Consider the following 27,806-nt stretch of genomic DNA (forward strand, 5'->3'; position numbering starts at 1 on the left):
GAGACTGGGACAGAGATTTGTCTTCCAACAAGACAATGATCCCAAACATAAAGCAAAATCTACAATGGAATGGTTCACAAATAAACGTATCCAGGTGTTAGAATGGCCAAGTCAAAGTCCAGACCTCAATCCAATCGTGAATCTGTGGAAAGAGCTGAAACCTGCTGTTCACAAACAATCTCCATCAAACCTCACTGAGCTCGAGCTGTTTGCCAAGGAACAATGGGGAAGAATTTCAGTCTCTCGATGTACAAAACTGATAGAGACAAAACCCAAGCAATTTGCAGCTGTAATCGCAGCAAAAGGTGGCGCAACAATGTATTAAGTTAAAGGTGCCAAATAATATTGCACACCCCACTTTTCAGTTTTTGATTTTCCACAAAAATGTAAAATAACCAATAAATTTCGTTCAACTTCACAACTGAGTTCCTCTTGTTGTTGATTCTTCACCAATAATTTACATTTGATATCCTTATGTTTGAAGCATGATATGTAGGAAATGGTTGAAAAGTTCCTGGGGGCCGAATACTTTCACAGGTTTACACGTTTAAACGCAGGTTTACTAGTCCTCTAGTAATAATCTCCTGTTGATAAAACAGTGATATTATCAAAACTACAGAAAGCAGCCCAGTAAGTGACACATTGCTGGAATCAGAGTCTCTGTCTCTACATTATGCTGCTGTCAGAATAGGTGTCAAAAACCTGGTGATAGATTTCATTTAAAGCCCTGTACCAACAGAAAAAATTGCCATAACAGGAAATTTCCACAATAACGAGCGATTGTTGGCTGTTGATTGTTCATTTTGAGTGATGGTCTACCAAATAATCTTTGCTATCATTTGAAAAACTGATTGGGCAGGCTGATTTTCTTCACTAGCTGCATCCAATACAGCCGATATAGTCTGACAAGTTTTTTTCTTTCCGCTGATGAAAACAATGCTCTACAGCCCATATTTGTCCCATTAGTATGAGGTTCTTTAGTGTCCTTTTAGCAGCTTAAAGAACTGGTCTCTCCTGTGGGTCAAGCAAAACAAAGATCATCATAAAGTTCTGCAGTGAACTACTCATGAAGCAAATGTTAGTGGGGAGATTACTGTCTCGTCTTTATTCACCTCCAAGATGGCTACAGCAGAGGCATGGGGAGACTCATAAAAGGTCCAAAACACACTTCCCCTGTCTACACAACCACTACAAAATATAGTTTTTGGCCCAAGCAATTCTCAATATGTTGAAAAAAAATATAGATCCTTGGGGTGCAGTTACACTGGCTGTTTATCATGAACCAAATCGGCCAATTTAAACAGGATGCCAAGCATCTGATGTAAAACCAAAACGTTTGTTCATAAAAATGATTTTTAATCATCTTTCTAGGTAGCACATAGTCTTGTGTAAACAGGACATTTGTTGATGAAAGCAATTACAATTTTTACACACAGTACAATCATAGTAACAATTGTTCTGTGTACATGGTAGTATGATAAACCTGTCTAAACAGGCTGTTATATGACCGTGGATTACCAAACACGTATCCATCAGCAGTCATTTAATGCCACAAATTGGCTCGTCTAAATGCACACTATGTTCCCAAAATGAGTATTTGGTGTTTTGTTTTCACTTTGCGTATTTTGTTGCACAAAATAAATGCAGCGCATTACAGTTCCAGGATAATGAATTGGTATTATAGAAATCTCATGCCCACTGCTTTTTATTTTTTACGCTGCAAAAACTGACCTGCAATGCATATTTGAAATCCACAAAATGCCATTTTCTCTTGTGGTAAATATGTGTTTTATGTGCAGCAAACTGCTGTGTACAGGGGCGAACCAAGAGTAGCCATGTCTATACATAACAAACAAATCAAGTTGCACTCTGTAGTGCTAAAGCATGTAAATATGAAATATATGAAATATGAATAGCAATACTGCTCTAGATAAGAAAAACGAGAGATACTAAGCACATCATTTAGCCGATTCATGCATGCCCAGCAGCCAAAGACAAGGCGTTGTGGTCCTAGTATACTGGAAGCAACTTTCAGGTGTCAAGAAGTTTGTCTTCTCCTTGACACTTTGGGACAGGAGGATTTTCTAGGCCCAGGATGGTGATGTTTCTGGCTGACCCTAGCCTCTCAATGAGTTTATCGACCTGTGGCATCAGATATGCATCAAATTTAGACACCTTATTCAGCTTTTTGTAGTCATTACAGAAACTACACTCTCCATCCGGCTTCGGCACAAGGACATTGGGGCTGCACCAGCTGCTTTTCGACTCATCGATGATGCCCAGGCACAACATTCTCCTCACTTCCTTGGAAATCATCTTGCAGCAGGCTTTAGGGATTTGATATGGCTTTTGATTCACCCACAAATGCAGTTCCATCAAGCTCTTATGCTCAACAACCTGCGTATGTCCTGGCAACTCAGAAAACAGGTCTCTGTTTCGTTGAAGAAGTTCTTGGCACTGTTGTTTCTTGGCCAGTGACAGTGTCTCTGCCACTGTGACATCCTCGACCTTGGCTTCAGGACTGGCCCCCAGGCATGTTGCTTCCACCTCTTCTCTGTCTCACCACGGTTTTAGCAGGTTGATGTGGAAAACCTGGAACGGTTTTCTTCTCCATGGCTGGTGGACATTGTAGTTGAAGTCACTCAGCTTTTCGACCACCTCATAAGGCCCTTGCCACTTGGCCTGAAATTTACTTTACACAATGGGGATAAACACCAACACCTGGTCTCCAGGGCTGAACTGACTCAGTCTCGACGATCGATTGTAGACCCTTGCCTGGGTCTCTTGTGCTTGAAGGAGCCTCTCCCTCACAACCAGCATCACCTTCGTGATTCTGTCCTGCATCTGGGCCACATGCTCAATGATGCTCCATTGGGGTGTAACCTCTGCTTCCCAGGTCTCCTTTGTAATGTCCAGAAGTTCCTGAGGGTGCCAACCGTATAGCAGCTCGAACAGTGAGAACCTCATAGAGGCCTGTGGAACTTCCCTAATAGAAAATAACAAGAACGAGAATAGGAAATCCTAGTCTTGGTCATCCTTCTTGATGGACTTTAGGGTCTTGTTGAACCTCTCCACCTGGCCATCTGTCTGTGGATGGCAAACTGACGTCCTGAGTTCTGTAATCTGGAGAGCCTTATACAAGTCCCTCATGACTTTGGACACAAAAGAAGTTGCTTCGTCTATCAGGATCTCCTTTGGCAGGCCGTCCGGAGGAAAATATGGACTAGTTCTCAGGCTTTACTTCTTGAGGAGGAGTTTCTCAGTGACATCACCTCCGGGAACCGTGTTGCATAGTCCATCACCATCAGATGTACTGGTGCCCCCTGTTGGACTTAACCAGGGGCCCAACAAGGTTCATGGCTATCTGGTCAAATAGGACCTCTATAATGGGTAATGGCACTAGGGGACTGCGGAAGAGGGATACTGGAGCAGTTAGCTGATAGGTAGGGCATGACCAGCAGAAATAAACAATGTCTCGGTGACATCTAGGCCAGTAGAACCTCTGAAGGACCCACTCTTCAGTTTTCTCTAGTCCCAGATGCCCATCCAAGACATGAGAATGGGCCAGGTCTAGTAACCTACGCATATAGGAACCCTGTACTAACAATTTATCTATCACTTACCCTCTCAGCTTTGTGACCTGACATAACTCCTCATTTAAAGCAAAATTGGGAAACCTGGTGTCAACCCCCGTCATTTGGGCAACCCCATTTAACACAGTCACATTATCAACTGTACCTTTTAATGAAAGATTGTGCATTTGAGCAGTCCCAAAATTCCCCCCACAAGCAACCAACTCAGGACTCTCACCTCATTGGTCACCGTCTCATCCTAGTTATCAGCAAGGACAAACAGGGGGAACTCCCCCGCCTCCAACTGCGATGAGGATTCATCGTGTTTGAACCAGCTCCTGTCTGAGCCACTTGGTACCCCTGATTTTCACCATAAGTCCCAAAACAAGCTAAATTTCCACCATATTATCACCAGGTGTAGCAGGACCTTAAGCACTCTGACTTCATGGGTCTTCACCCCACAGTTCATTTTTATGTTCACTCTGGCACCGAGGTAGTCCTTGACATCCTCATGAATACAGTTTTTTGGGCATCAACTGGTGGGGGAGGGTGGTTCTTAACAGGGTCACCAAACTCCCAGAGTCCACGAGTCCAGACACCAGTACCCCTCACCGTGCTGATAGTCCACACCGCAGGTGGGGTAGGCATAGTACAAACCGTGCCTCCCTAGGCTGCAGTCTATCTGTTCGTAGGACATAGGACAAAAGGCAGCTATTTGTTCCAACAGTGACATCTCCAGCAGAGCAAGTCTTTACCAGCAGCCTTTGGCAACCCCTCAGCAACTACTTGGGACCTCAGAGTGGTGTCTTAAATACCCCTCTTTTAGGATTCGGGCTCCCTCTGGGTACCCCAGTATGGGGATGCAACACCACCACCATTTTGAAATTGAGCAGCAGGTAAGATATCTGCCTGCAGAATCATTCATTCTCTTTGGAGTTTACAGAAAAAATCAAGAGCAACGCTTGCAGCCACAATGAATGGATCAGTGGTCGAGTTGTAAATCTCACTTCAGTCTTATGGGAATAAAAGTTCCAAATTCTGCCAATTGCTGCATGTCCCAGCAGTCAGACCCCCGTCAATCAGTAACTTATCAGTGATCCTGTGTCGAGGTGATTACTTGTTTTCACCATAGAATCTCTGCAAGTGCATCTCTGCCGCTGTGTTCCAAGTATTTAATCTCTAATGGAAATAAAGAAGCTTCTCCTAATTAATATCAGAGAGAAAAAATGACCACCATACACAATACAATCTACTACACCAACATGAATACCACATATAAGGGGGAAATGTTGTGGATTCTGTTTTTGGGCTCCCTCTGGTGGTTGCAGATGGTACTGGGTGACTTGTGTTTTCTGCGGTCTCTGGTGTCCACCTGTTCCATCAGGATATGGGAGTTTCCTATTTAACCTGGCTTTCTTGTCATTTCCTCGCCGGCTATCAATGTAATCAGTGTGTCTTGTTACCTCTGCTTCCCGCTTCTGTAATCTTCAGGACAAGCTAAGTTTTTGTTTTTCCTGTTCCACGTTTTGCTTAATTTTTGTCTTAGTCCAGCTTGCAGATATGTGATTCCTTTTTGCTGGTTGCTCTAGTGGGCTGATATTACTCCTCATGTTCCATGAGTTGGCACATGAGTTCAAGTAATTTCAGGATGGTTTTTTGTAGGGTTTTTCGCTAACCGCGCAGTTCACTTTTGTATCCTCTGCTATCTAGCTTTAGCGGGCCTCATTTTGCTGAATCTGTTTTCATAACTACGTATGTGCTTTCCTCTCATTTCACCGTCATTATATGTGGGGGGCTGCTATTTCTGTGGGGTGTTTCTCTGGAGGCAAGAGAGGTCTGTGTTTCTTCTAAGAGGGGAAGTTAGTCCTTCGGCTGGCGCGAGACGTCTAGGAATCATCGTAGGCACGTTCCCCGGCTATAGCTAGTTGTGTGTTAGGTTCAGGATCGCGGTCAGCTCAGTTTCCATCACCCTAGAGCTTGTTTTGTTTTTTGTGCTTGTCCTTTTGTGATCCCCTGCCATTGGGATCATGACAGTATAGCCGGCCAAAAAGTGGTAATCGTATTGGCTGAAGTAGGAGGAAAAGTAGTCTGAGGAAGTTTTTTTTTTTTTTTTTTTCCCCTCAGAGTTTGCTGCCTAGCCTTAATTGCAGCCTGGCTGCGTCTTACCTCCTCTTAATCCCTGAATGGCTCTGACCTCAGCTGTTTATCATGGACGTCCAGAGTTTGGCTTCCAGCCTGAATAATCTTGCTGCTAAGGTTCAAAATATACAAGATTTTGTTGTACATGCTCCTATGTCTGAACCTAGAATTCCTATCCCAGAGTTTTTTTCTGGAGATAGATCTAGTTTTCTGAATTTTAGGAACAATTGCAAGTTGTTTCTTTCTTTAAAATCTCGCTCCTCTGGAGACCCTGCTCAGCAAGTCAAAATTGTTATATCTTTCCTGCGGGGTGACCCTCAGAATTGGGCATTTGCATTGGCACCAGGGGATCCTGCGTTGCTCAATGTGGATGCGTTTTTTCTGGCATTGGGTTTGCTCTATGAGGAACCTAACCTAGAGATTCAGGCTTAAAAAGCTTTATTGGCTCTCTCTCAGGGGCAAGATGAAGCAGAAATTTATTGTCAGAAATTTCGGAAATGGTCGGTGCTTACTCAGTGGAATGAGTGCGCCCTGGCTGCAAGATTCAGAGATGGCCTTTCTGAGGCCATTAAAGATGTTATGGTGGGGTTCCCTGCGCCTACAGGTCTGAATGAGTCTATGACTATAGCTATTCAGATTGATCGGCGTTTACGGGAGCGCAAACCTGTGCACCATTTGGCGGTGTCTTCTGAACAGGCACCTGAGACAATGCAATGTGATAGAATTCAGTCCAGAAGTGAACGGCAAAACTATAGGCGGAAAAATGGGTTGTGTTTTTATTGTGGTGATTCAGCTCATGTTATATCAGCATGCTCTAAACGCACAAAAAAGGTTGATAAGTCTGTTGCCATTAGTACTTTACAGTCTAAGTTCATTCTGTCTGTGACTCTGATTTGTTCATTATCAGCCATTTCCGTCGATGCCTATGTGGATTCAGGCGCTGCCCTGAGTCTTATGGATTGGTCATTTGCCAACCGCTGTGGGTTTAGTCTGGAGCCTCTGGAAGTCCCTATTCCTTTGAAAGGAATTGACTCTACACCTTTGGCTATGAACAAACCTCAGTACTGGACACAAGTGACCATGCGTATGACTCCCGTTCATCAGGAGGTGATTCGCTTCCTGGTACTGTATAATTTACATGATGTCTTAGTGCTTGGTCTGCCATGGTTACAAACTCATAACCCAGTCTTGGACTGGAAAACGATGTCTGTGTTAAGCTGGGGATGTCAGGGGGTTCATGATGATGCACCTCCGATTTCTATCGCTTCATCTTCTGAGGTTCCTGTATTTTTGTCTGATTATCGGGATGTTTTTGAGGAGCCTAAGCTCAATTCGCTTCCTCCTCACAGGGATTGCGATTGTGCTATAGATTTGATTCCTGGCAGTAAATTTCCTAAAGGACGTTTGTTCAATCTGTCAGTGCCAGAGCATACTGCTATGCGGGATTATGTTAAGGAGTCCTTGGAAAAGGGACATATCCGTCCATCTTCGTCCCCTTTGGGAGCAGGTTTTTTTTTCGTGGCCAAAAAAGATGGTTCCTTGAGGCCTTGTATAGATTACCGTCTTTTGAATAAGATTACAGTCAAATATCAGTATCCTTTGCCATTGTTGACTGATTTGTTCGCTCGCATTAAGGGGGCTAAATGGTTCACTAAGATTGATCTTCGGGGTGCGTATAATCTTGTGCGGATAAAGCAGGGTGATGAGTGGAAAACCGCATTTAATACGCCTGAGGGCCATTTTGAGTATTTGGTGATGCCTTTTGGACTTTCTAATGCTCCTTCTGTCTTCCAGTCCTTTATGCACGATATTTTCCGTGAATATCTGGATAAATTTATGATTGTGTATTTGGATGATGTTTTGGTTTTTTCTGATGACTGGGAGTCCCATGTTCAGCAGGTCAGGAAGGTGTTTCAGGTCCTGCGGGCCAATTCTTTGTTTGTAAAAGGTTCAAAGTGTCTCTTTGGAGTCCAGAAGATTTCTTTTTTGGGGTATATTTTTTCCCCTTCTACTATTGAGATGGATCCCGTCAAGGTTCAGGCTATTTGTGACTGGATGCAGCCTACATCTCTTAAGAGTCTACAGAAGTTCTTGGGCTTTGCTAATTTTTATCGTCGTTTCATAACTAATTTTTCTAGTGTTGTTAAGCCTTTGACGGATTTGACTAAGAAGGGTGCTGATGTTGCTGATTGGTCTCCTGCGGCTGTGGAGGCCTTTCAGGAACTTAAGCGCCGGTTTTCTTCTGCTCCTGTGTTGCGTCAGCCAGATGTTTCGCTTCCTTTTCAGGTTGAGGTTGATGCTTCCGAGATTGGAGCGGGGGCGGTTTTGTCGCAGAGAAGCTCCGATTGCTCAGTGATGAAGCCATGTGCGTTCTTTTCTAGAAAGTTTTCACCCACTGAGCGGAATTATGATGTTGGTAATCGGGAGCTTTTGGCCATGAAGTGGGCATTTGAGGAGTGGCGTCATTGGCTTGAGGGTGCTAGACATCGTGTGGTGGTCTTGACTGATCACAAAAATCTGATGTACCTTGAGTCTGCCAAGCGTCTGAATCCTAGACAGGCTCGTTGGTCACTGTTTTTCTCCCGTTTCGATTTTGTGGTTTCATACCTGCCAGGTTCAAAGAATGTGAAGGCGGATGCTCTTTCTAGGAGTTTTGTGCCTGACTCCCCTGGAAATTCTGAGCCCACTGGTATCCTTAGGGATGGGGTGATTTTGTCGGCTGTCTCCCCAGACTTGCGACGTGCTTTGCAGGAGTTTCAGGCGGATAAACCTGATCGTTGTCCGCCTGAAAGACTGTTTGTTCCGGATAATTGGACCAGTAGAGTCATCTCCGAGGTCCATTCTTCTGTGTTGGCAGGTCATCCTGGAATATTTGGTACTAGAGACTTGGTGGCCAGGTCTTTTTGGTGGCCTTCCTTGTCGAGGGATGTGCGTTCTTTTGTGCAGTCTTGTGAAGTTTGCGCTCGGGCTAAGCCTTGCTGTTCTCGGGCCAGTGGATTGTTGTCACCTTTGCCTATCCCGAAGAGGCCTTGGACGCACATTTCCATGGACTTTATTTCGGATCTTCCTGTCTCTCAAAAAATGTCCGTCATCTGGGTTGTGTGTGACCGCTTTTCTAAGATGGTTCATCTGGTACCCTTGCCTAAGTTACCTTCCTCCTCTGAGTTGGTCCCTCTGTTTTTTCAGAACGTGGTTCGTTTGCATGGGATTCCGGAGAACATCGTTTCTGTCAGGGGATCCCAGTTTGTGTCTAGATTTTGGCGGACGTTCTGTGCTAAGATGGGCATTGATTTGTCCTTTTCGTCTGCATTCCATCCTCAGACGAATGGCCAGACGGAACGAACTAATCAGACCTTGGAAACTTATTTAAGGTGTTTTGTTTCTGCTGATCAAGATGACTGGGTTACCTTTTTGCCGCTTGCCGAATTTGCCCTTAATAATCGGGCTAGTTCTGCTACCTTGGTTTCATCCTCGTTTTTCCTCTGGTCAGGTGGAGCCTTCTGATTGTCCTGGAGTGGACATGGTGGTGGATAGATTGCATCAGATTTGGAGTCATGTGGTGGACAATTTGAAGTTGTCCCAGGAGAGGGCTCAGCAGTTTGCTAATCGCCGTCGCCGCGTGGGTCCTCGACTTCATGTTGGGGACTTGGTGTGGTTGTCTTCTCGTTTTGTTCCTATGAAGGTCTCTTCCCCTAAGTTCAAGCCTCGGTTCATCGGTCCCTATAGGATCTTGGAAATTCTTAACCCTGTGTCGTTTCGTTTGGATCTCCCGGCATCGTTTGCTATTCATAATGTGTTCCATCGGTCGTTGCTGCGGAGGTATGAGGTACCTGTTGTTCCTTCGCTTGAACCTCCTGCTCCGGTGCTGGTGGAGGGAGAATTGGAGTATGTTGTGGAGAAGATCTTGGATTCTCGTGTTTCCAGACGGAAACTCCAATATTTGGTCAAGTGGAAGGGTTATGGTCAGGAGGATAATTCTTGGGTGGTTGCCTCTGATGTTCATGCTGCTGATTTGGTCCATGCATTTCATAGGGCTCATCCTGGTCGCCCTGGTGGTTCTCGTGAGGGTTTGGTGACCCCTCCTCAAGGGGGGGGTACTGTTGTGGATTCTGTTTTTGGGCTCCCTCTGGTGGTTGCAGATGGTACTGGGTGACTTGTGTTTTCTGCGGTCTCTGGTGTCCACCTGTTCTATCAGGATATGGGAGTTTCCTATTTAACCTGGCTTTCTTGTCATTTCCTCGCCGGCTATCAATGTAATCAGTGTGTCTTGTTACCTCTGCTTCCCGCTTCTGTAATCTTCAGGACAAGCTAAGTTTTTGTTTTTCCTGTTCCACGTTTTGCTTAATTTTTGTCTTAGTCCAGCTTGCAGATATGTGATTCCTTTTTGCTGGTTGCTCTAGTGGGCTGATATTACTCCTCATGTTCCATGAGTTGGCACATGAGTTCAAGTAATTTCAGGATGGTTTTTTGTAGGGTTTTTCGCTGACCGCGCAGTTCACTTTTGTATCCTCTGCTATCTAGCTTTAGCGGGCCTCATTTTGCTGAATCTGTTTTCATAACTACGTATGTGCTTTCCTCTCATTTCACCGTCACTATATGTGGGGGGCTGCTATTTCTGTGGGGTGTTTCTCTGGAGGCAAGAGAGGTCTGTGTTTCTTCTAATAGGGGAAGTTAGTCCTTCGGCTGGCGCGAGACGTCTAGGAATCATCGTAGGCACGTTCCCCGGCTATAGCTAGTTGTGTGTTAGGTTCAGGATCGCGGTCAGCTCAGTTTCCATCACCCTAGAGCTTGTTTTGTTTTTTGTGCTTGTCCTTTTGTGATCCCCTGCCATTGGGATCATGACAGGGAAATACATCTACACCATGACCAGACCACATATGCCACCACATAGTGACCACATAATACTACATACTGTACAAAAAAAAATACCACCACCCCATAACCGGACCACATATTACCACCACAGTGACCGAATAATACTACATACAAGGGACAAATACCACCAGACCATGACCAGACCACATAGTGACCAAATAATAATACATTCAAGGGAGAAATACTGCCACACCATGACCAGCCCGCATATTACTACCACATAGTGACCGAATAATACTGCATACAAGGGACAAATATCGCCACACATATTGCCACCACATAGTGACCGAATACTACATTACTAATCATGAATAAAAACCACAAAACTAACACTTTTATTACCACCAGGGACAATATAGACAGGAGCTCTGTATATAATATACAGTGTATAATGTAAGTGTACAGGTGATACAGCGACTCACCTGTGACATTATACACATGAGCTCTGTATGTAGTGTCCAGGTAATTCAGTGATCACCAGTGACATTATACACAGGAGCTCTGTAAATAGTGTACAGGTGATGATGTTCATCCTTCGTTTTCGAAGATGACCATGACTTCAAGGTTAGAAGAGAATTAGTAGTTATGGGTGCGGAGGTGGCTGATGAGACCAATCCGGGCCCTGAAGGTTCGCCCACATACTTGATATAAGGAAGCAGATGTGGTCAGTACACCAGATTCTACTTGTGCCTTGCGTACAGCGTGCTTTCTTATTGCCTCAAAGATTTTCCTATCTTCAGCTGCACGTGCTCCTGAGGTGATCCTGCCCCGCCAACCTGGACGATCCAGGGCAAGCTCTTCCCATTCATTGGTGTTGACTTCCAGGTTTTTGAGAGACACCTTAAGGCAGTCTTTATAGCGCTTCTTCTGCCCCCCCCCCCAACTGCTCGCTTTCCTTGGCACAGTTCTCCGTACAGCAGTTGTTTCGGTAGTCGGCTGTCAGGCATTCGGACCACATGTCCAGCCCACCTGGCTTGGACCTTCAGCAGTGTAAACGCTGCAGAGCCCAGTTTGTTCCAGAATTGCCGTGTCTGGGACATTGTCTTGCCACCTGATGTGGAGGAGTCTGCGGAGGCAACTCATGTGAAAATGATTAAGCTGTTTAGCATGCCGGCTGTACACTGTCCAGGTCTCGCTAGCATAGAGAAGTGTGGTGAGGACCACCGCGCAGTAGACCTTCAGCTTGGTGGTAAGGCTGAGTCCCCTTCGTTCCCAGACGTTCTCATGCAGTCTCCCAAAGGCGGCACTGGCTTTGGCGATTCTGTTATTAACCTCAGCGTCTATGGTTACTTCACGGGAAAGTGTGCTGCCTGGATCACTGGTGATCACATGAGCTCTGTATATAATGTTAAGTGTGCATGTACATGTGACTCACCGGTGACATCTCTAGGTGATGTCCTTCATCTTTGCTTTTCTTCTTCATCTGGCATAGACTACTATCATTTCTTATTGCCGGGACTTGTCTCTGCAGATAATAACACAGAGTTATTTATAGCTGATCACTTCTAGTGCACACTCCACACTTTTTCCTTGACTTCTATACTATGCCAGATGAAGAAAAATTGTGGCATAGTGCCACCCTACACAGTAACAAGGCCTTTCTGTTGATCCCCCCATGGAAAACAGTCTCCTAAAAAGTAAATTATATTACAGCAGTAATAATGTCCCCTAATTGCCCCCTACAATAATCATGTCGCCCATGTGCCACAATAAACTAATAATGTTTGTTCCTGATTCTGGCCCCCATACAGTAATTTTGTCCCTCATCCTGGCCCCCTTTATTTAATAATGTGCCCTATCATGGGCCCCTATGTTGCCCCATATTGGCCCCAATGTCCAACATTTAGTGACCCTATATTCCCCCATCTTGGGCCCCTATGTCACTTGATATGTCCCTTATCCTGCCTGTCTCCCATGTGCCATGTACAGCCTGGCGCCCATGTCCCTTGTCCAGCCTGGCCCCATGTCCTTGTCCTGCATCATGCTGGATTAATAGAAGAAAAATAAAGATTCCTCTTATATGAATGCACTCCCTTATTGCAAGGCGTCCTGTTTTGCGGATACAGCGCACTCGTATTAAAATGGCTGCTGACCTAGCAGAAGCTGGTGGCTGATGCGAGTGCACTCGTCGCAGGCGGTGCATGACAATGACGTCAAACACCAGTGACGTCACTGTCATGCGCTGCCTGCTTTGTGCGCATTAAAGTCAGTTAACTATTGTGATTCACATTCAGTTGAAACCCACGGGCCCCCTCTACGTCCTGCTCGGGGACCTGCCAATGACCAGGGCCACACTGGGGAATGCATCAGTGTCCCGCTTATCCATTTTGCATTAGGATACACCTCCCTGTTGGTAGAGTTCCTGCACTGAAGGAAAATTGCTCTTCTCTGACACTGAATCACTATTGTGCATTTGATATTTTTTAACCCCTTCCCGACCCATGACGCCACGTAGGCGTCATGAAAGTCGGTGCCAATCCGACCCATGACGCCTATGTGGCGTCATGGAAAGATCGCATCCCTGCAGATCGGGTGAAAGGGTTAACTCCCATTTCACCCGATCTGCAGGGACAGGGGGAGTGGTAGTTTAGCCCAGGGGGGGTGGCTTCACCCCCTCGTGGCTACGATCGCTCTAATTGGCTGTTGAAAGTGAAACTGCCAATCAGAGCGATTTGTAATATTTCACCTATTATAACGGGTGAAATATTACGATCCAGCCATGGCCGATGCTGAAATATCATCGGCCATGGCTGGAAATACTAATGTGCCCCCACCCCACCCCACCGATCGCCCGCCCAGCTGGCCGGTACACTGCTCAGGCTCCCCTCCGTCCAGTGCTCCGCTCCCCCCCGTGCTCTTGTCCGCTCCCCTCGTGCTCCAATCACCCCCCCGTGCTCCAATCACCCCCCCTGCACTCCGATCCACCCCCCCGTGCTCTGTTCCACCCCCCGTGCTCCGTTCCAGCCCCCCGTGCTCCGTTCCACGCCCCCCGTGCTCCGTTCCACGCCCCCCGTGCTCCATTCCACGCCTGCCGCGCTCCGATTCCACCCCCCCATGCTCCGATCCCCCCCCCCCCGTGCTCCTCCCCCACCCCATCATACTTACCGATCCTGCGGGGCTCCGTCCGTCTTCTCCCTGGGCGCCGCCATCTTCCAAAATGGCAGATTCGTTCCAAAGTACATTTTGATCACTGAGATATAATCTATCTCAGTGATCAAAATAAAAAAAATAATAAATGACCCCCCCCCCCCCCTTTGTCACCCCCATAGGTAGGGACAATAAAAAAATAAAGAAATATTTTTTTTTCCACTAATGTTAGAATAGGGGTAGGGTTAGGGTTAGGGTTTCGGTATGTGCACACGTATTCTGGTCCTCTGCGGATTTTTCCGCTCCGGATTTGATAAATCCGCAGTGCTAAACCGCTGCGGATTTATGGCGGATTTACCGCGTTTTTTTCTGCGTATTTCACTGCGGTTTTACAATTGCGATTTTCTATTGGAGCAGTTGTAAAACCGCTGCGGAATCCGTACAAAGAAGTGACATGCTGCGGAATGTAAACTGCTGCGTTTCCGTGCTGTTTTTCTGCAGCATGTGTACAGCGATTTTTGTTTCCCGTAGGTTTACATTGAACTGTAAACTCATGGGAAACTGCTGCGGATCCGCAGCGTTTTCCGCAGCGTGTGCACATACCTTTAGAATTAGGCCATGTGCACACGGTGCGGATTGGCCGCTGCGGATTCGCAGCAGTGTTCCATCAGGTTTACAGTACCATGTAAACATATGAAAAACCAAATCCGCTGTGCCCATGGTGCGGAAAATACCGCGCGGAAACGCTGCGTTGTATTTTCCGCAGCATGTCAATTCTTTGTACGGATTCCGCAGCGTTTTACACCTGTTCCTCAATAGGAATCCGCAGGTGAAATCCGCACAAAAAACACTGGAAATCCGCGGAAAATCCGCAGGTAAAACGCAGTGCCTTTTACCCGCGGATTTTTAAAAAATGATGCTGAAAAATCTCACACGAATCCGCAACGTGGGCACATAGCCTTAGGGTTAGGGTTGGAATTAGGGTTATGGCTACAGTTGGGATTAGGGTTAGGGGTGTGTTGGGGTTAGGGTTGTGATTAGGGTTATGGCTACAGTTGGGATTAGGGTTAGGGGTGTGTTGGGGTTAGTGTTGGAGGTAGAATTGAGGGGTTTCCACTGTTTAGGCACATCAGGGGGTCTCCAAACGCAACATGGCGCCACCATTGATTCCAGCCAATCTCGTATTCAAAAAGTCAAATGGTGCTCCCTCAATTCCGAGCCCCGACGTGTGCCCAAACAGTGGTTTACCCCCACATATGGGGTACCAGCATACTCAGGATAAACTGCGCAACAATTACTGGGGTCCAGTTTCTCCTGTTACCCTTGTGAAAATAAAGAAATGCTTGCTAAAACATCATTTTTGAGGAAAGAAAAATGATTTTTTATTTTCACGGCTCTGCGTTGTAAACATCTGTGAAGCACTTGGGGGTTCAAAGTGCTCACCACATATCTAGATAAGTTCCTTGGGGGGTCTAGTTTCTAAAATGGGGTCACTTGTGGGGGGTTTCTACTGTTTAGGCACACCAGGGGCTCTGCAAACGCAACGTGACGCCCACAGAGCATTCCATCAAAGTCTGCATTTCAAAACGTCACTACTTCACTTCCGAGCCTCGGCATGTGCCCAAACAGTGGTTTACCCCCACATATGGGGTATCAGCGTACTCAGGAGAAACTGGACAACAACTTTTGGGATCCAATTTCTCCTGTAACCCTTGGGAAAATAAAAAATTCTGGGCTAAATTATTATTTTTGAGGAAAGAAAACGTATTTATTATTTTCACGGCTCTGCATTATAAACTTCTATGAAGCACTTGGGGGTTCAAAGTGCTCACCACACATCTAGGTAAGTTCCTTTCGGGGTCTAGTTTCCAAAATGGGGTCACGTGTGGGGGGTTTCTACTGTTAAGCCACATCAGGGGCTCTGCAAACGCAACGTGATGCCCACAGAGCATTCCATCAAAGTCTGCATTTCAAAACGTCACTACTTCACTTACGAGCCCCGGCATGTGCCCAAACAGTGGTTTACCCCCACATATGGGGTATCAGCGTACTCAGGAGAAACTGGACAACATCTTTTGGGGTCAAATTTCTCCTGTTACCCCTTGTAAAATAAAAAATTGCAGGCTAAAAGATCATTTTTGAAAAAATAATTTTTATTTTTTATTTTCATGGCTCTGCGTTATAAACTTCTGTGAAGCACTTGGGGGTTCAAAGTCCTCACCACACATCTAGATTAGTTCCTTTGGGGGTCTAGTTTCCAAAATGGGGTCATTTCTGGGGGAGCTCCAATGTTTAGGCACACAGGGGCTCTCCAAACGCGACATGGTGTCCGCTAACAATTGGAGCTAATTTTCCATTCAAAAAGTCAAATGGCGCGCCTTCCCTTCCAAGCCCTGCCGTGTGCCCAAACAGTGGTTTACCCCCACATATGAGGTATCGGCGTACTCGGGAGAAATTGCCCAACAAATTTTATGATCCATTTTATCCTACTGCCCATGTAAAAATGAAAAAATTGAGGCGAAAAAATTTTTTTGTGAAAAAAAAAGTACTTTTTCATTTTTACAGATCAATTTGTGAAGCACCTGAGGGTTTAAAGTGCTCACTAGGCATCTAAATAAGTTCCTTGGGGGGTCTAGTTTCCAAAATGGGGTCATTTGTGGGGGAGCGCCAATGTTTAGGCACACAGGAGCTCTCCAAACGCGACATGGTGTCCGCTAACGATGGAAATAATTTTTCATTCAAAAAGTCAAATGGCGCTCCTTCCCTTCCGAGACTTACCATGTGCCCAAACAGTGGTTTACCCCCACATATGAGGTATTGGCGTACTCAGGAGAAATTGCCCAACACATTTTAGGACCCATTTTATCCTGTTGCCCATGTGAAAATGAAAAATTGAGGCTAAAAGAATTTTTTTGTGAAAAAAAGTACTTTTTCATTTTTACGGATCAATTTGTGAAGCACCTGGGGGTTCAAAGTGCTCACTATGCATCTAGATAAGTTCCTTGGGGCGTCTAGTTTCCAAAATGGGGTCACTTGTGGGGGAGCTCCAATTTTTAGGCACACGGGGGCTCTCCAAACGTGACATGGTGTCCGCTAAAGAGTGGAGCCAATTTTTGATTCAAAAAGTCAAATGGCGCTCCTTCCCTTCCAAGCCCTGCCGTGCGCCAAAACAGTGGTTTACCCCCACATATGAGGTATCAGCGTACTCAGGACAAATTGGACAACAACGTTCGTGGTTCAGTTTCTCCTTTTACCATTGGGAAAATAAAAAAATTGTTGCTAAAAGATAATTTTTGTGACTAAAAAGTTAAATGTTCATTTTTTCCTTCCATGTTGCTTCTGCTGCTGTGAAGCACCTGAAGGGTTAATAAACTTCTTGAATGTGGTTTTAAGTACCTTGAGGGGTGCAGTTTTTAGAATGTTGTCACTTTTGGGTATTTTCAGCCATATAGACCCCTCAAACTGACTTCAAATGTGAGGTGGTCCCTAAAAAAATGGTTTTGTAAATTTCGTTGTAAAAATGACAAATCGCTGGTCAAATTTTAACCCTTATAACTTCCTAACAAAAAAAAATTTTGTTTCCAAAATTGTGCTGATGTAAAGTAAACATGTGGGAAATGTTATTTATTAACTATTTTGTGTCACATATCTCTCTGGTTTAACAGAATAAAAATTCAAAATGTGAAAATTGCGAAATTTTCAAACTTTTCGCCAAATTTCCGTTTTTATCACAAATAAACGCAGAATTTATTGACCTAAATTTACCACTAACATGAAGCCCAATATGTCACGAAAAAACAATCTCAGAACCGCTAGGATCCGTTGAAGCGTTCCTGAGTTATTACCTCATAAAGGGACACTGGTCAGAATTGCAAAAAACGGCAAGGTCTTTAAGGTCAAAATAGGCTGGGTCATGAAGGGGTTAAAGACTAAAAAATAAAATTACAATAATATTTTATAAATGCCAACCATTCTGTTTTAATGTTTGTAAACAAGAACCAAAAGAAATTGTATGCTGTAAAACACAATGGCTGGTTAAAAAGAAATTGAAATTTACAAAGTCAGAATGCTAATCCTCCATATTGTCGTTCCCAGAGGAGACCATAGCTCTGCTTCTGTATGTGCATGAAATAGCACTGGTTAATCCCTTGTAAAGATGGCAAATAAAATCTGTATTTCCATACAATTTGCATATGATATTTAACCCTTAAACAACAAAATCTCTGACATTGAAATTAAAATTAACTTTTTGTAATCACAACATCTCTTAAGGCTACAGTTATGCATCCAATCTACCGTATTTTTACTTCCATGTATTATGTGTCCTCATGTGCTTCCATTTGCTCCTTGAAAATCTGAAGCAGGTAGACAGACATCTTATTTCATCCATTGACTCCAAGCAATGGATCAGTTAAAGTACAGTAAAAAGTATGACTTGCTTTTGTTAACCGTTTAACTGTTTTTGATGCAGTTTTTTCTATTAAAGCCAAGAGTAAATCCAACATAAAGAAAAACCAGTTCTTCTCTCTTTTATCTATACTTTACCTTTCTTTTTGGATCTCCTCCTAACTTTGGCTCCAAAAACTGTATCAAAAGCAGATGCAAAACTTCCTTAATTGCCATTAAATTGCCCTGTCATTTGACGTAATTCTTCAAAAGGAGCTGAGATGTGTTTAGATGAGAAATAACACCATTTCATATAAAGTTTGTTATATTTGCCTACGACTATTGATTTTTGCTATAACGTCAGTGACCACTTCAGTTCATCACTGTAGCTACACAAAATATCCAAAAATATGCCTATCAGCATACATGATTATTATTGGTAGTATATTAGTAAAAAAAAAACTTATACATCTAGTTTAACCCTTAAACACATGGCGTAGTTGAAAAAAAATTAAATTCCATCAAGGAGTTTATTTTATAGAAAGTCCTTTATAGTATTGTTTGTTTGTTTTTTAATCTGTGCTAACTCACCACTGGTTTGATTGAAAATAAACTCTTTATTATGTGGAATAAGTTAGCAGAACTTAAGGTACACCATGTTGATACAAGTTTAAATATTCCCGTGCGGAAATCAGCAGTTTTGCTAGAATGGAGATAGTGAAGTTAAATCATGATCATGAGCCACTCTCAAATAGTCATCTGGGTGAAGCCACTCTTCCTTGATTGTGTCAAGTCAGGCAAGTGGAAGGTCAATCAAGGAAGAATGGGCATGACTGCAGCAGAAAATGCCATTACAACAATGCAGCTGCAGCTCTACTAAAGAGACTATTACTTTAATTTCTCCCTCCTAGAAAAACTTCCGACTTCCATATGCGCTTTTCTAGTAAAAGGTATTGACACACACTGTATAATCATGACTTAGTTTAAGTTAGATTCCTTCTAAAATCAACTTTTTATTGGTATTCATTTATTATAGTTCTTCGATATGTTTCACTCCTGTTATTCAGGTGTCAGATGTTTGACTGAATCTTCCTGCAGAGAAGAAAGACATTTTAATGAAGTCTAATTTATTTTGTATAAATAATATATATGGATGGCACATAAATAAGTAACATATCTTAGCAAGACTAAAGTAATATAAATGCTTATATATTTTTCTATCAGTTTTACAGAAAATCTGTGATGACATTAAGAACAGGAGAAGTACTAAGTATCAGGTAGGACTATTCTGAATCCATCTAGCATTCATCCCTTCATCAAGCACATGCAATTAAGGCCTTAGGTGAGCTAGCTTCAGATAATGGTAATTGTCCCACTACAGCTGCATCTATAAGGAAGCATCAAGAACTCTACCTTGATTTTTCTCCAGGAGTCTTGAATGGACATAATTAAACACCAGTCATGGTGTGTACAGAAGATCACTATAGCTTCATGCAAGGTACTAAAACAAGGAATATGTACTGCTCTGTAGCTTCTTTCCTACCACAAGTGCCTGATCTTTAAAGTGTAAAGTAGATAAAAAACCCCCTAAGAAAGTTCAAGGAACACCGCCACCAATCCCCACCTTTTCATTGAAGCTGATCAAATTAATCTGACATGATCATTTTCTCATAAGCCCATGCTTATATCAAGTTATGCGTATTTCTTCAGAAAATCCAGGATGCCATATCTTAGAAGATCAAACAAGGCATATTACTGTCCAGAAGCTCAGTCACAGAGGAGATCCCTGGTAGAATTGGGGAATAGCTGGAAGGACCCCACATGTATTGCCTGCATACTGCATTGGTGAAGTGCCCCACTACTAAAGGAGATCTCTTTTCTGACCTTGCTTCAGGACAGTAATATAACTTGTTTGATTTTCTAAGATATGGCATCTTGGACATAGAACACAACTTGATGTAAACATGGGCTTATGAAAAAATGATCATGTTAAATTAATTTATCTAGCTTCAATTAAAAAGTGGGGTTTTGAGCCTATGTTGATTGAACTTTCTAAGGAAGATTCTTTTATGTATATGCAAATTGCCTCTTCTGAGAAAAAGAGGACTTAAACTCTATAGCGCCACCTATTGGAAGTAGCGATCCTACAAGTCACAATCAACTCGAGTCATGCAATATGACTTAGGATAAAAGCCAAATTAGTATCTCAATTTGCAGACACGGTGTTTCGGGCTGTTGGCCCTTGTCAGTGCGAAGCATGAGAACTAATTTGGCTAGATGAGAGGCTCTGGACTGGGGTCTAAGGAGTATGGTTTTCCTTATGGAGAGTGACATACCAACTCTGTATGTATATGAGCTTCCCAGAAATAGTAGGCATCTTACCTGGGGATCTAAGGAGGCATGGCTGCTTCCCAAAACCTACATAGAATACCTCTCAGTTCACCAACTTGTTTGGTCACCTTATGCATCACCTCCCACTTCTGCCTACTCTTATTTAATTTGCTTTATTAATAACCCAATGAAAGAGATCATTAGGGCTAATGCACATGTGTAACAGTGCACCTACGCTCTATTAAAAAGCTGCTTGGCCTATGACTTTCGCCAGACAGGCTCCAATGGCTATCATATGTATGGAGGTACTTTCCATTAGAAGCATTGAGGAATAGATTTCATACACCAGTATAAGAACCCTCTTGTAGCTTGGTTACAAAAATAGAGAAATAATACAGCCATGTGATTAACATCAGTAAATCTTTAAGAAGATAATTAGTGGTTAACCCATAAATTTTGTAGGGATAACATATTTCCTAATAGAAAGATCCAACAACAGTAATACTGAATCTAAATGCTAAACCTGAAAACAAAAAATAAAATCACAAGAATTTCAATCTAGTGTAAATATATTCTAGGCTGAACTGCTACTTAATAAATGCCAATTTTATGCAATTTTCAGATGGCTTTTTTAAGTTAACATGGGAATGTATACATCAGCCATACCTCCTGTCTTCACTGCTTTGCTTAAAATAGCATTAACATCAGACAGTGGCTTGTTGGATATAAGGCATCCCTAAGATTATAAAAGGGTTAAAAGAAAGCGTACTGCTGCCCCTCTGTTCACTCACTTTCAGATAGTCAGACTGCCAGCTGGAGATTACAGAAGGTCACAGTATTAATGCTTCATTTTGAAGTTAAACCAGCTTTGTTGGCTGTGAAGTCCCCTATTCCTTGGCCGTCTCATGACACGCTCTAGAACGATGATTGTCAACTCCTCCACTAGACCATGTACTGAGAATTTCTTTAATATTTAATTGGCTTTCTTAGCTTTCAATAATACAACTGCTTATTTACAGTTATATGAAATAGTTTGGGCACCCCTATTAATCTTAAGCTTAATGTTTTATAAAAATTGTTTTTTTTTTGCAACAGCTATTTCAGTTTCATATATCTAATAACTGTTGGACACAGTAATGTTTCTGCCTTGAAATTAGGTTTATTGTACTAACTGAAAATGTGCAATCTGCATTCAAACAAAATTTGACAGGTGCATAAGTATGGGCACCCCACCAGAAAAGTGACATTAATATTTAGTAGATCCTCCTTTTGCAAAAATAACAGCCTCTAGTCGCTTCCTGTAGCTTTAATGAGTTCCTGGATGAAGGTATTTTTGACCCTTTCCTCTTTACAAAACAATTCCAGTTCAGTTAAGTTTGATGGTCGCCGAGCATGGACAGCCCTCTTTAAATGATCCCACAGATGTTCAATGATATTCAGGTCTGGGGACTGGGATGGCCATTCCAGAACAGTGTAATTGTTCCTCTGCATGAATGCCTTAGTAGATTTGGAGTGGTGTTTTGGATCATTGTCTTGCTGAAAGATCCATCCCCTGTGTAACTTCAACTTTGTCACTGATTCATGAACATTATTATCAAGAATCTGCTGATACTGAGAGGAATCCATGCGTCCCTCAACTTTAACAAGATTCCCGATGCCGACATTGGCCACACAGCTCCAAAGCATGATGGAACCTCCACCAAATTTTACTGTGGGTAGCAAGTGTTTTTCTTGGAATGCTGTGTTTTTTGTCCGCCATGCATAACTGTTATGGACCTGGTGGTTAGGAGCACCCGGAACGACCTGATGGATAAACTATCACAGGACAAGCTCTGGGAAGTGGGAGCTCTGCTGACCGCAACCCCTAATCCTATCACACACACTAGAAATAGCCGTGGAGCATACCTAAATCTGCCTAGACGCCTCTTCACAGCCTAAGAGCTAACTAGCCCTAGAGATAGAAAATAAAGCCTACCTTGCCTCAGAGAAATTCCCCAAAGGAAAAGGCAGCCCCCCACATATATTGACTGTGAGTTAAGATGAAAGTCACAAACACAGAAATGAAACAGGTTTCAGCAAAGGAGGCCAGACTTACTAAACAGACTGAGGATAGGAAAGGTATCTTTGCGGTCAGCACAAAAACTACAAAAAGACCACGCAGAGTGTGCAAAAAGACCCCCGCACCGATTCACGGTGCGGAGGTGCCACTCTGCATCCCAGAGCTTCCAGCTAGCAAGGCAAAATCATGATAGCAAGCTGGACAAGAAAACAATGAACAAATAATTAACTAGCAGGGACTTAGCTTCTGCTGGAGTAGACAGGTCACCAGAAAGATCCAAGAACGAACTGAACCAGTACAAGAACATTGACAGCTGGCATGGAGTAACGATCTGAGTGGAGTTAAATAGAGCAGCCAGCCAAAGAATAAACTAAGTCACCTGTGGAAGGAACCTCAGAACCAGCAGCTCCACTCACAGCCACCAGAGGGAGTCCATGGACAGAACTCGCCGAAGTACCATTCATGACCACAGGAGGGAGTTTGATAACAGAATTCACAACACATAACGCCTTTTTGTATGACCAAACAACTCAATCTTGGTTTCATCAGTCCACAGGACCTTCTTCCAAAAAGAAATTGGCTTCTCCAAATGTGCTTTTGCATACCTCAGCCGACTCTGTTTGTGACGTGCTTGCAGAAATGATTTCTTTCGCATCACTCTCCCATACAGCTTCTCCTTGTGCAAAGTGTGTTCTATAGCTGACCGATTGTTGTGAATTCTGTGGCAGAGCTCCCTCCTGTGGTCACAAGTGGTACTTCGGCTGATTCTCTCTGTGAGCTTCTGTTGGTGGAGGGAAGTGGTACTGCGGCTTCTGAGTTTCCTCCCTCAGGTGATCTGGTGAGGTCGTTAGGTGCTTCTCTACTTAACTCCACCTAATGCTTTGATCCTGGCTTCCTGTCAATGTTCCAGTGTTGGACTTGCTTTTCCCTGGATCATTCCTGTGGCCTGCTGCTCTGCATAGCTAAGTTCTTCTTGCTATTTGATTGCTATTTTTTCTGTCCAGCTTGTCTATTTTGTTGCTGGAAGCTCTGGGACGCAAAGGGTGTACCTCCGTGCCGTTAGTTCGGTACGGAGGGTCTTTTTGCCCCCTTTGCGTGGTTTTCTTTAGGGTTTTGTGTAGACCGCAAAGTTGCCTTTTCTATCCTTGCTCTGTTAAGAAAGTCGGGCCTCACTTTGCTGAATCTATTTCATCTCTACGTTTGTCTTTTCATCTTAACTCACAGTCATTATATGTGGGGGGCTGCCTTTTCCTTTGGGGTATTTCTCTGAGGCAAGGTAGGCTTATTTTCTATCTTCAGGCTAGTTAGTTTCTCAGGCTGTGCCGAGTTGCATAGGCAGAGTTAGGCGCAATCCACGGCTGCCTCTAGTGTTGTTTGGAGAGGATTAGGGATTGCGGTCTGCAGAGTTCCCACGTCTCAGAGCTCGTTCTATGATTTTGGGTTATTGTCAGATCACTGTATGTGCTCTGACCGCTATGTCCATTGTGGTACTGAATTGCCTTTCATAACACCGATGCACAGTGATACCATCTGCAGCAAGTTGATGCTGCAGCTCTCTGGAGGTGGTCTGAGGATTGTCCTTGTCTGATCTCACCATTCTTCTTCTATGCCTTTCTGATGTTTTTCTTGGCCTGCCACTTCTGGCCTTAATAAGAACTGTACCTGTGTTCTTCCATTTCCTTACTATGCTACTCACAGTGGAAATTGACAAGTTAAATCTCTGAGACAGCTTTTTGTATCCTTCCCCTGAACAACTATGTTGAATAATCTTTGTTTTCAGATCATTAGACAGTTGTTTTGAGGAGCCCGTGCTACCACTCTTCAGAGGAGATTCAAACAGGAGAACAACTTGCAAGTGGCCACTTTAAGTAGCTTTTCTCATGATTGCATACACCTGGCTATGAAGTTCAAAGCTCAATGAGGTTAGAAAACCAAAAAAAGTGCTTTAGTAAGTCTGTAAAAAGTAGGTAGGAGTATTTAGAACAAGAAAATGATAAGGGTGCCCATACTTATAAACCTGTCAAATTTTGTTTGAATGCAGATTGCACATTTTCTGTTAGTACAATAAACCTCATTTCAAGGCAGAAACATTACTGTGTCCAACAGTTATTAGATATATGAAACTGAAATAGCTGTTGCAAAAAAACAATTGTTATAAAACATTAAGCTTAATATTAATAGGGGTGTTCAAACTTTTCATATAACTGTATACTTTTTTATTATTATTTATGTTTCTTTCATAGACACAATATATTTCACAGCTCTTTTCAGACATGTCATCACTCACTTTCCCCACTGGGGTTTGAAATCCACATAGTTGTTTTATTACAACATTGGAACAGTCTTTCAATACTACAGTTCTGCCTGTCTAAATGTATCCAGTGATGTATTCAGTAACTGGAAGAAGTCATGACATTCAAGTGGTTGCTGATTGGCTGCTCAATGATCACTTCCGTTTAGAAAAATAGAAAGCAGTTCAGGATTATGGAGGAGACTAGTTGTACTATAGGGGTATTTTGGCATCCAATCTGGGAAGACACTGTTTAACCACTTAATGCCCCATGATGAATATACACGTCATAGAGTGGGTCGGGGTGTGTTAAGCGGGTTCATAAGTTGAGCTCCCTCCACAGTGGCAGATGCCTGCAAAATTAAATAACAGTCATTTGTGCTAAATAACATCTGCTAAATTAAATAACAGTCATCTGTGCTAAATAGCCACAGCTGAATCTGAGCTCCAATCACTGCTGTTAACCATTTAGATGCTGCTGCCAACCATTGACCGCTATAGGCTGAGCATCATAGGAGACCATGATTTACACTCTATATTGCTGTATTATACAAACAAAACCCTAAAAACTGTGAACATTTTTTTACTATTACATTGCTCTTTTTGTTATTATTTTTCTCTGCATATTGTATGGTAAAATGATTAAGGTCATTGAAGACTACAACTCGTCTTGCAAAAAAAAAAAACTAATATGGCTATGTAATTTTAAAAAAGTTATGCCTCTTGGAAGAAGGTTAGAAAAAAATAAAAGCTCAAAAGTGATACGTCGGTGTTACATGGCCTAGAATGTGGCATATCCTTTGATTAGGCTACTTTGGACAAAGTTATGTTGGGCATACCACCAAGTTCCTAAGTTACAGTTAGGTCCATATATATTTGGACAGAGACTACATTTTTTTAATTTTGGTTATTGACATTACCACAAATAATTGTAAACAAAACAATTCAGATGCAGTTGAAGTTCAGACTTTCACCTTTCATTTGAGGGTATCCACAATAAAATTGGATGAAGGGATTAGGAGTTTCAGCTCCTTAACATGTGTCACCCTGGATTTAAAGGGACCAAAAGTAATTGGACAGATTCATTAATTTTAGATAAAAAATTCATTTTTAGTACTTGGTTGAAAACCCTTTGTTGGCAATGACTGCTTGATGTCTTGAACTCATGGACATCACCTGACGCTGTGTTTCCTCCTTTTTGATGCTCTGTCAGGCCTTCACTGCGGTGGTTTTCAGTTGCTGTTTGTTTGTGGGCCTTTCTGTCTGAAGTTTAGTCTTTAACAAGTGAAATGCATGCTCAATTGGGTTGAGATCAGGTGACCGACTTGGCCATTCAAGAATATTCCACTTCTTTGCTTTAATAAACTCCTGGGTTGCTTTGGCTTTATGTTTTGGGTCATTGTCCATCTGTAGTATGAAACGACGACCAATCTGTTTGGCTGCATTTGGCTGGATCTGAGCACACAGTATGTCTCCGAATACCTCAGAATTAATTCGGCTGCTTCTGTCCTGTGTCACATCATCAATAAACACTAGTGACCCAGTGCCACTGGCAGCCATGCATGCCCAAGCCATCACACTGCCTCCGCCGTGTTTTACAGATGATGTGGTGTGCTTTGGATCATGAGCTGTACCACGCCTTCACCATACTTTTCTCTTTCCATCATTCTGGTAGAGGTTGATCTTGGTTTCATCTGTCCAAAGAATGTTATTCCAGAACTGTGCTGGCTTTTTTAGATGTTTTTTAGCAAAGTCCAGTCTAGCCTTTTTATTCTTGATGCTTATGAGTGGCTTGCACCGTGCAGTGAACCCTCTGTATTTACTTTCATGCAGTCTTCTCTTTATGGTAGATTTGGATATTGATACGCCGACCTCCTGGAGAGTGTTGTTCACTTGGTTGGCTGTTGTGAAGGGGTTTCTCTTCACCATGGAGATTATTCTGCGATCATCCACCACTGTTGTCTTCCGTGGGCGCCCCGGTCTTTTTGCATTGATGAGTTCACCAGTGCTTTCTTTCTTTCTCAGGATGTACCAAACTGTAGATTTTGCAACTCCTAATATTGTAGCAATTTCTCGGATGGGTTTTTTCTGTTTTCGTAGCTTAAGGATGGCTTGTTTCACCTGCATGGAGAGCTCCTTTGACCGCACCTCACCTCAAATCAACTCCAGGCCTTTTATCTGCTTAATTGAGGATGACATAACGAAGGGATTGCCCTCACCTGTCCATGAAATAGCCTTGGAGTCAATTGTCCAATTACTTTTGGTCCCTTTAAAAACAAGGTGGCACATGTTAAGGAGCTTAAACTCCTAAACCCTTCATCCAATTTTAATGTGTATACCCTCAAATGAAAGCTGAAAGTCTGAACTTCAACTGCATCTGAATTGTTTTGTTTAAAATTCATTGCGGTAATGTCTATAACCAAAATTAGAAAAATGTTGTCTGTCCAAATATATATGGACCTAACTGTATGCCATGTAATATTAAGTTCATTTTTGCTGAAAACTACAGTGGGGAAAATAAGTATTTGATACACTGCCAATTTTGCAACTTTTCCCACCTACACAAAATGGAGAGGTCTATAATTTTGAGGTACACTTCAACTGTAAGACCCAGAATCTTAAAAAACATCGAGAAAATCACATTGTATGATTTTTACAAAATTATTTAGCATTTTATTGCATGAAATAAGTATTTGATACAATATAAAAACAGAACTTTGTTTGCAATAACAAAGGTCAGACATTTCCTGCAGTCCTTGACCACTTTTGCACACACTGCATAAGGGATTTTGGACTACTCCTCCATACAGATCTTCTCCAGATCTTTCAAATTTTGGGACTGTCACTGGGCAACATTGAGTTTCAGCTCCTTCCAAAGATTTTCTATTGGATTCAGGACTGGAGACTGGCTAGACAACTCCAGGACCTTGAAATGCTTCTTATGGAGCCACTCCTTAGTTGCCCTGGCTGTGTGTTTTAGATCATTGTCATGCTCGAAGACCCAACCACGACACATATTCAATGCTCTTACTGAGTGAAGGAGGTTGTTGGACAAAATCTCATGATA

The 27,806-nt window shown here is 43.0% G+C and overlaps 1 protein-coding gene across 1 annotated transcript in view; it reads left to right on the plus strand.

The window, feature by feature from the left end:
* Positions 1–27,806, plus strand: part of LOC138676973 (stimulated by retinoic acid gene 6 protein-like) — a 633,869-nt gene that overhangs the window by 96,906 nt on the left and 509,157 nt on the right. The window contains exon 2 of the mRNA XM_069766703.1: positions 19,284–19,336. Coding sequence (XP_069622804.1) covers positions 19,302–19,336 — 35 coding nt within the window. The 5' untranslated portion in view covers positions 19,284–19,301. The remainder of the gene's footprint in view (positions 1–19,283; positions 19,337–27,806) is intronic.

This window comes from Ranitomeya imitator, chromosome 1 (genome assembly GCF_032444005.1).
Source record: "Ranitomeya imitator isolate aRanImi1 chromosome 1, aRanImi1.pri, whole genome shotgun sequence".
Classification (NCBI taxonomy): Eukaryota; Metazoa; Chordata; class Amphibia; order Anura; family Dendrobatidae; genus Ranitomeya; species Ranitomeya imitator.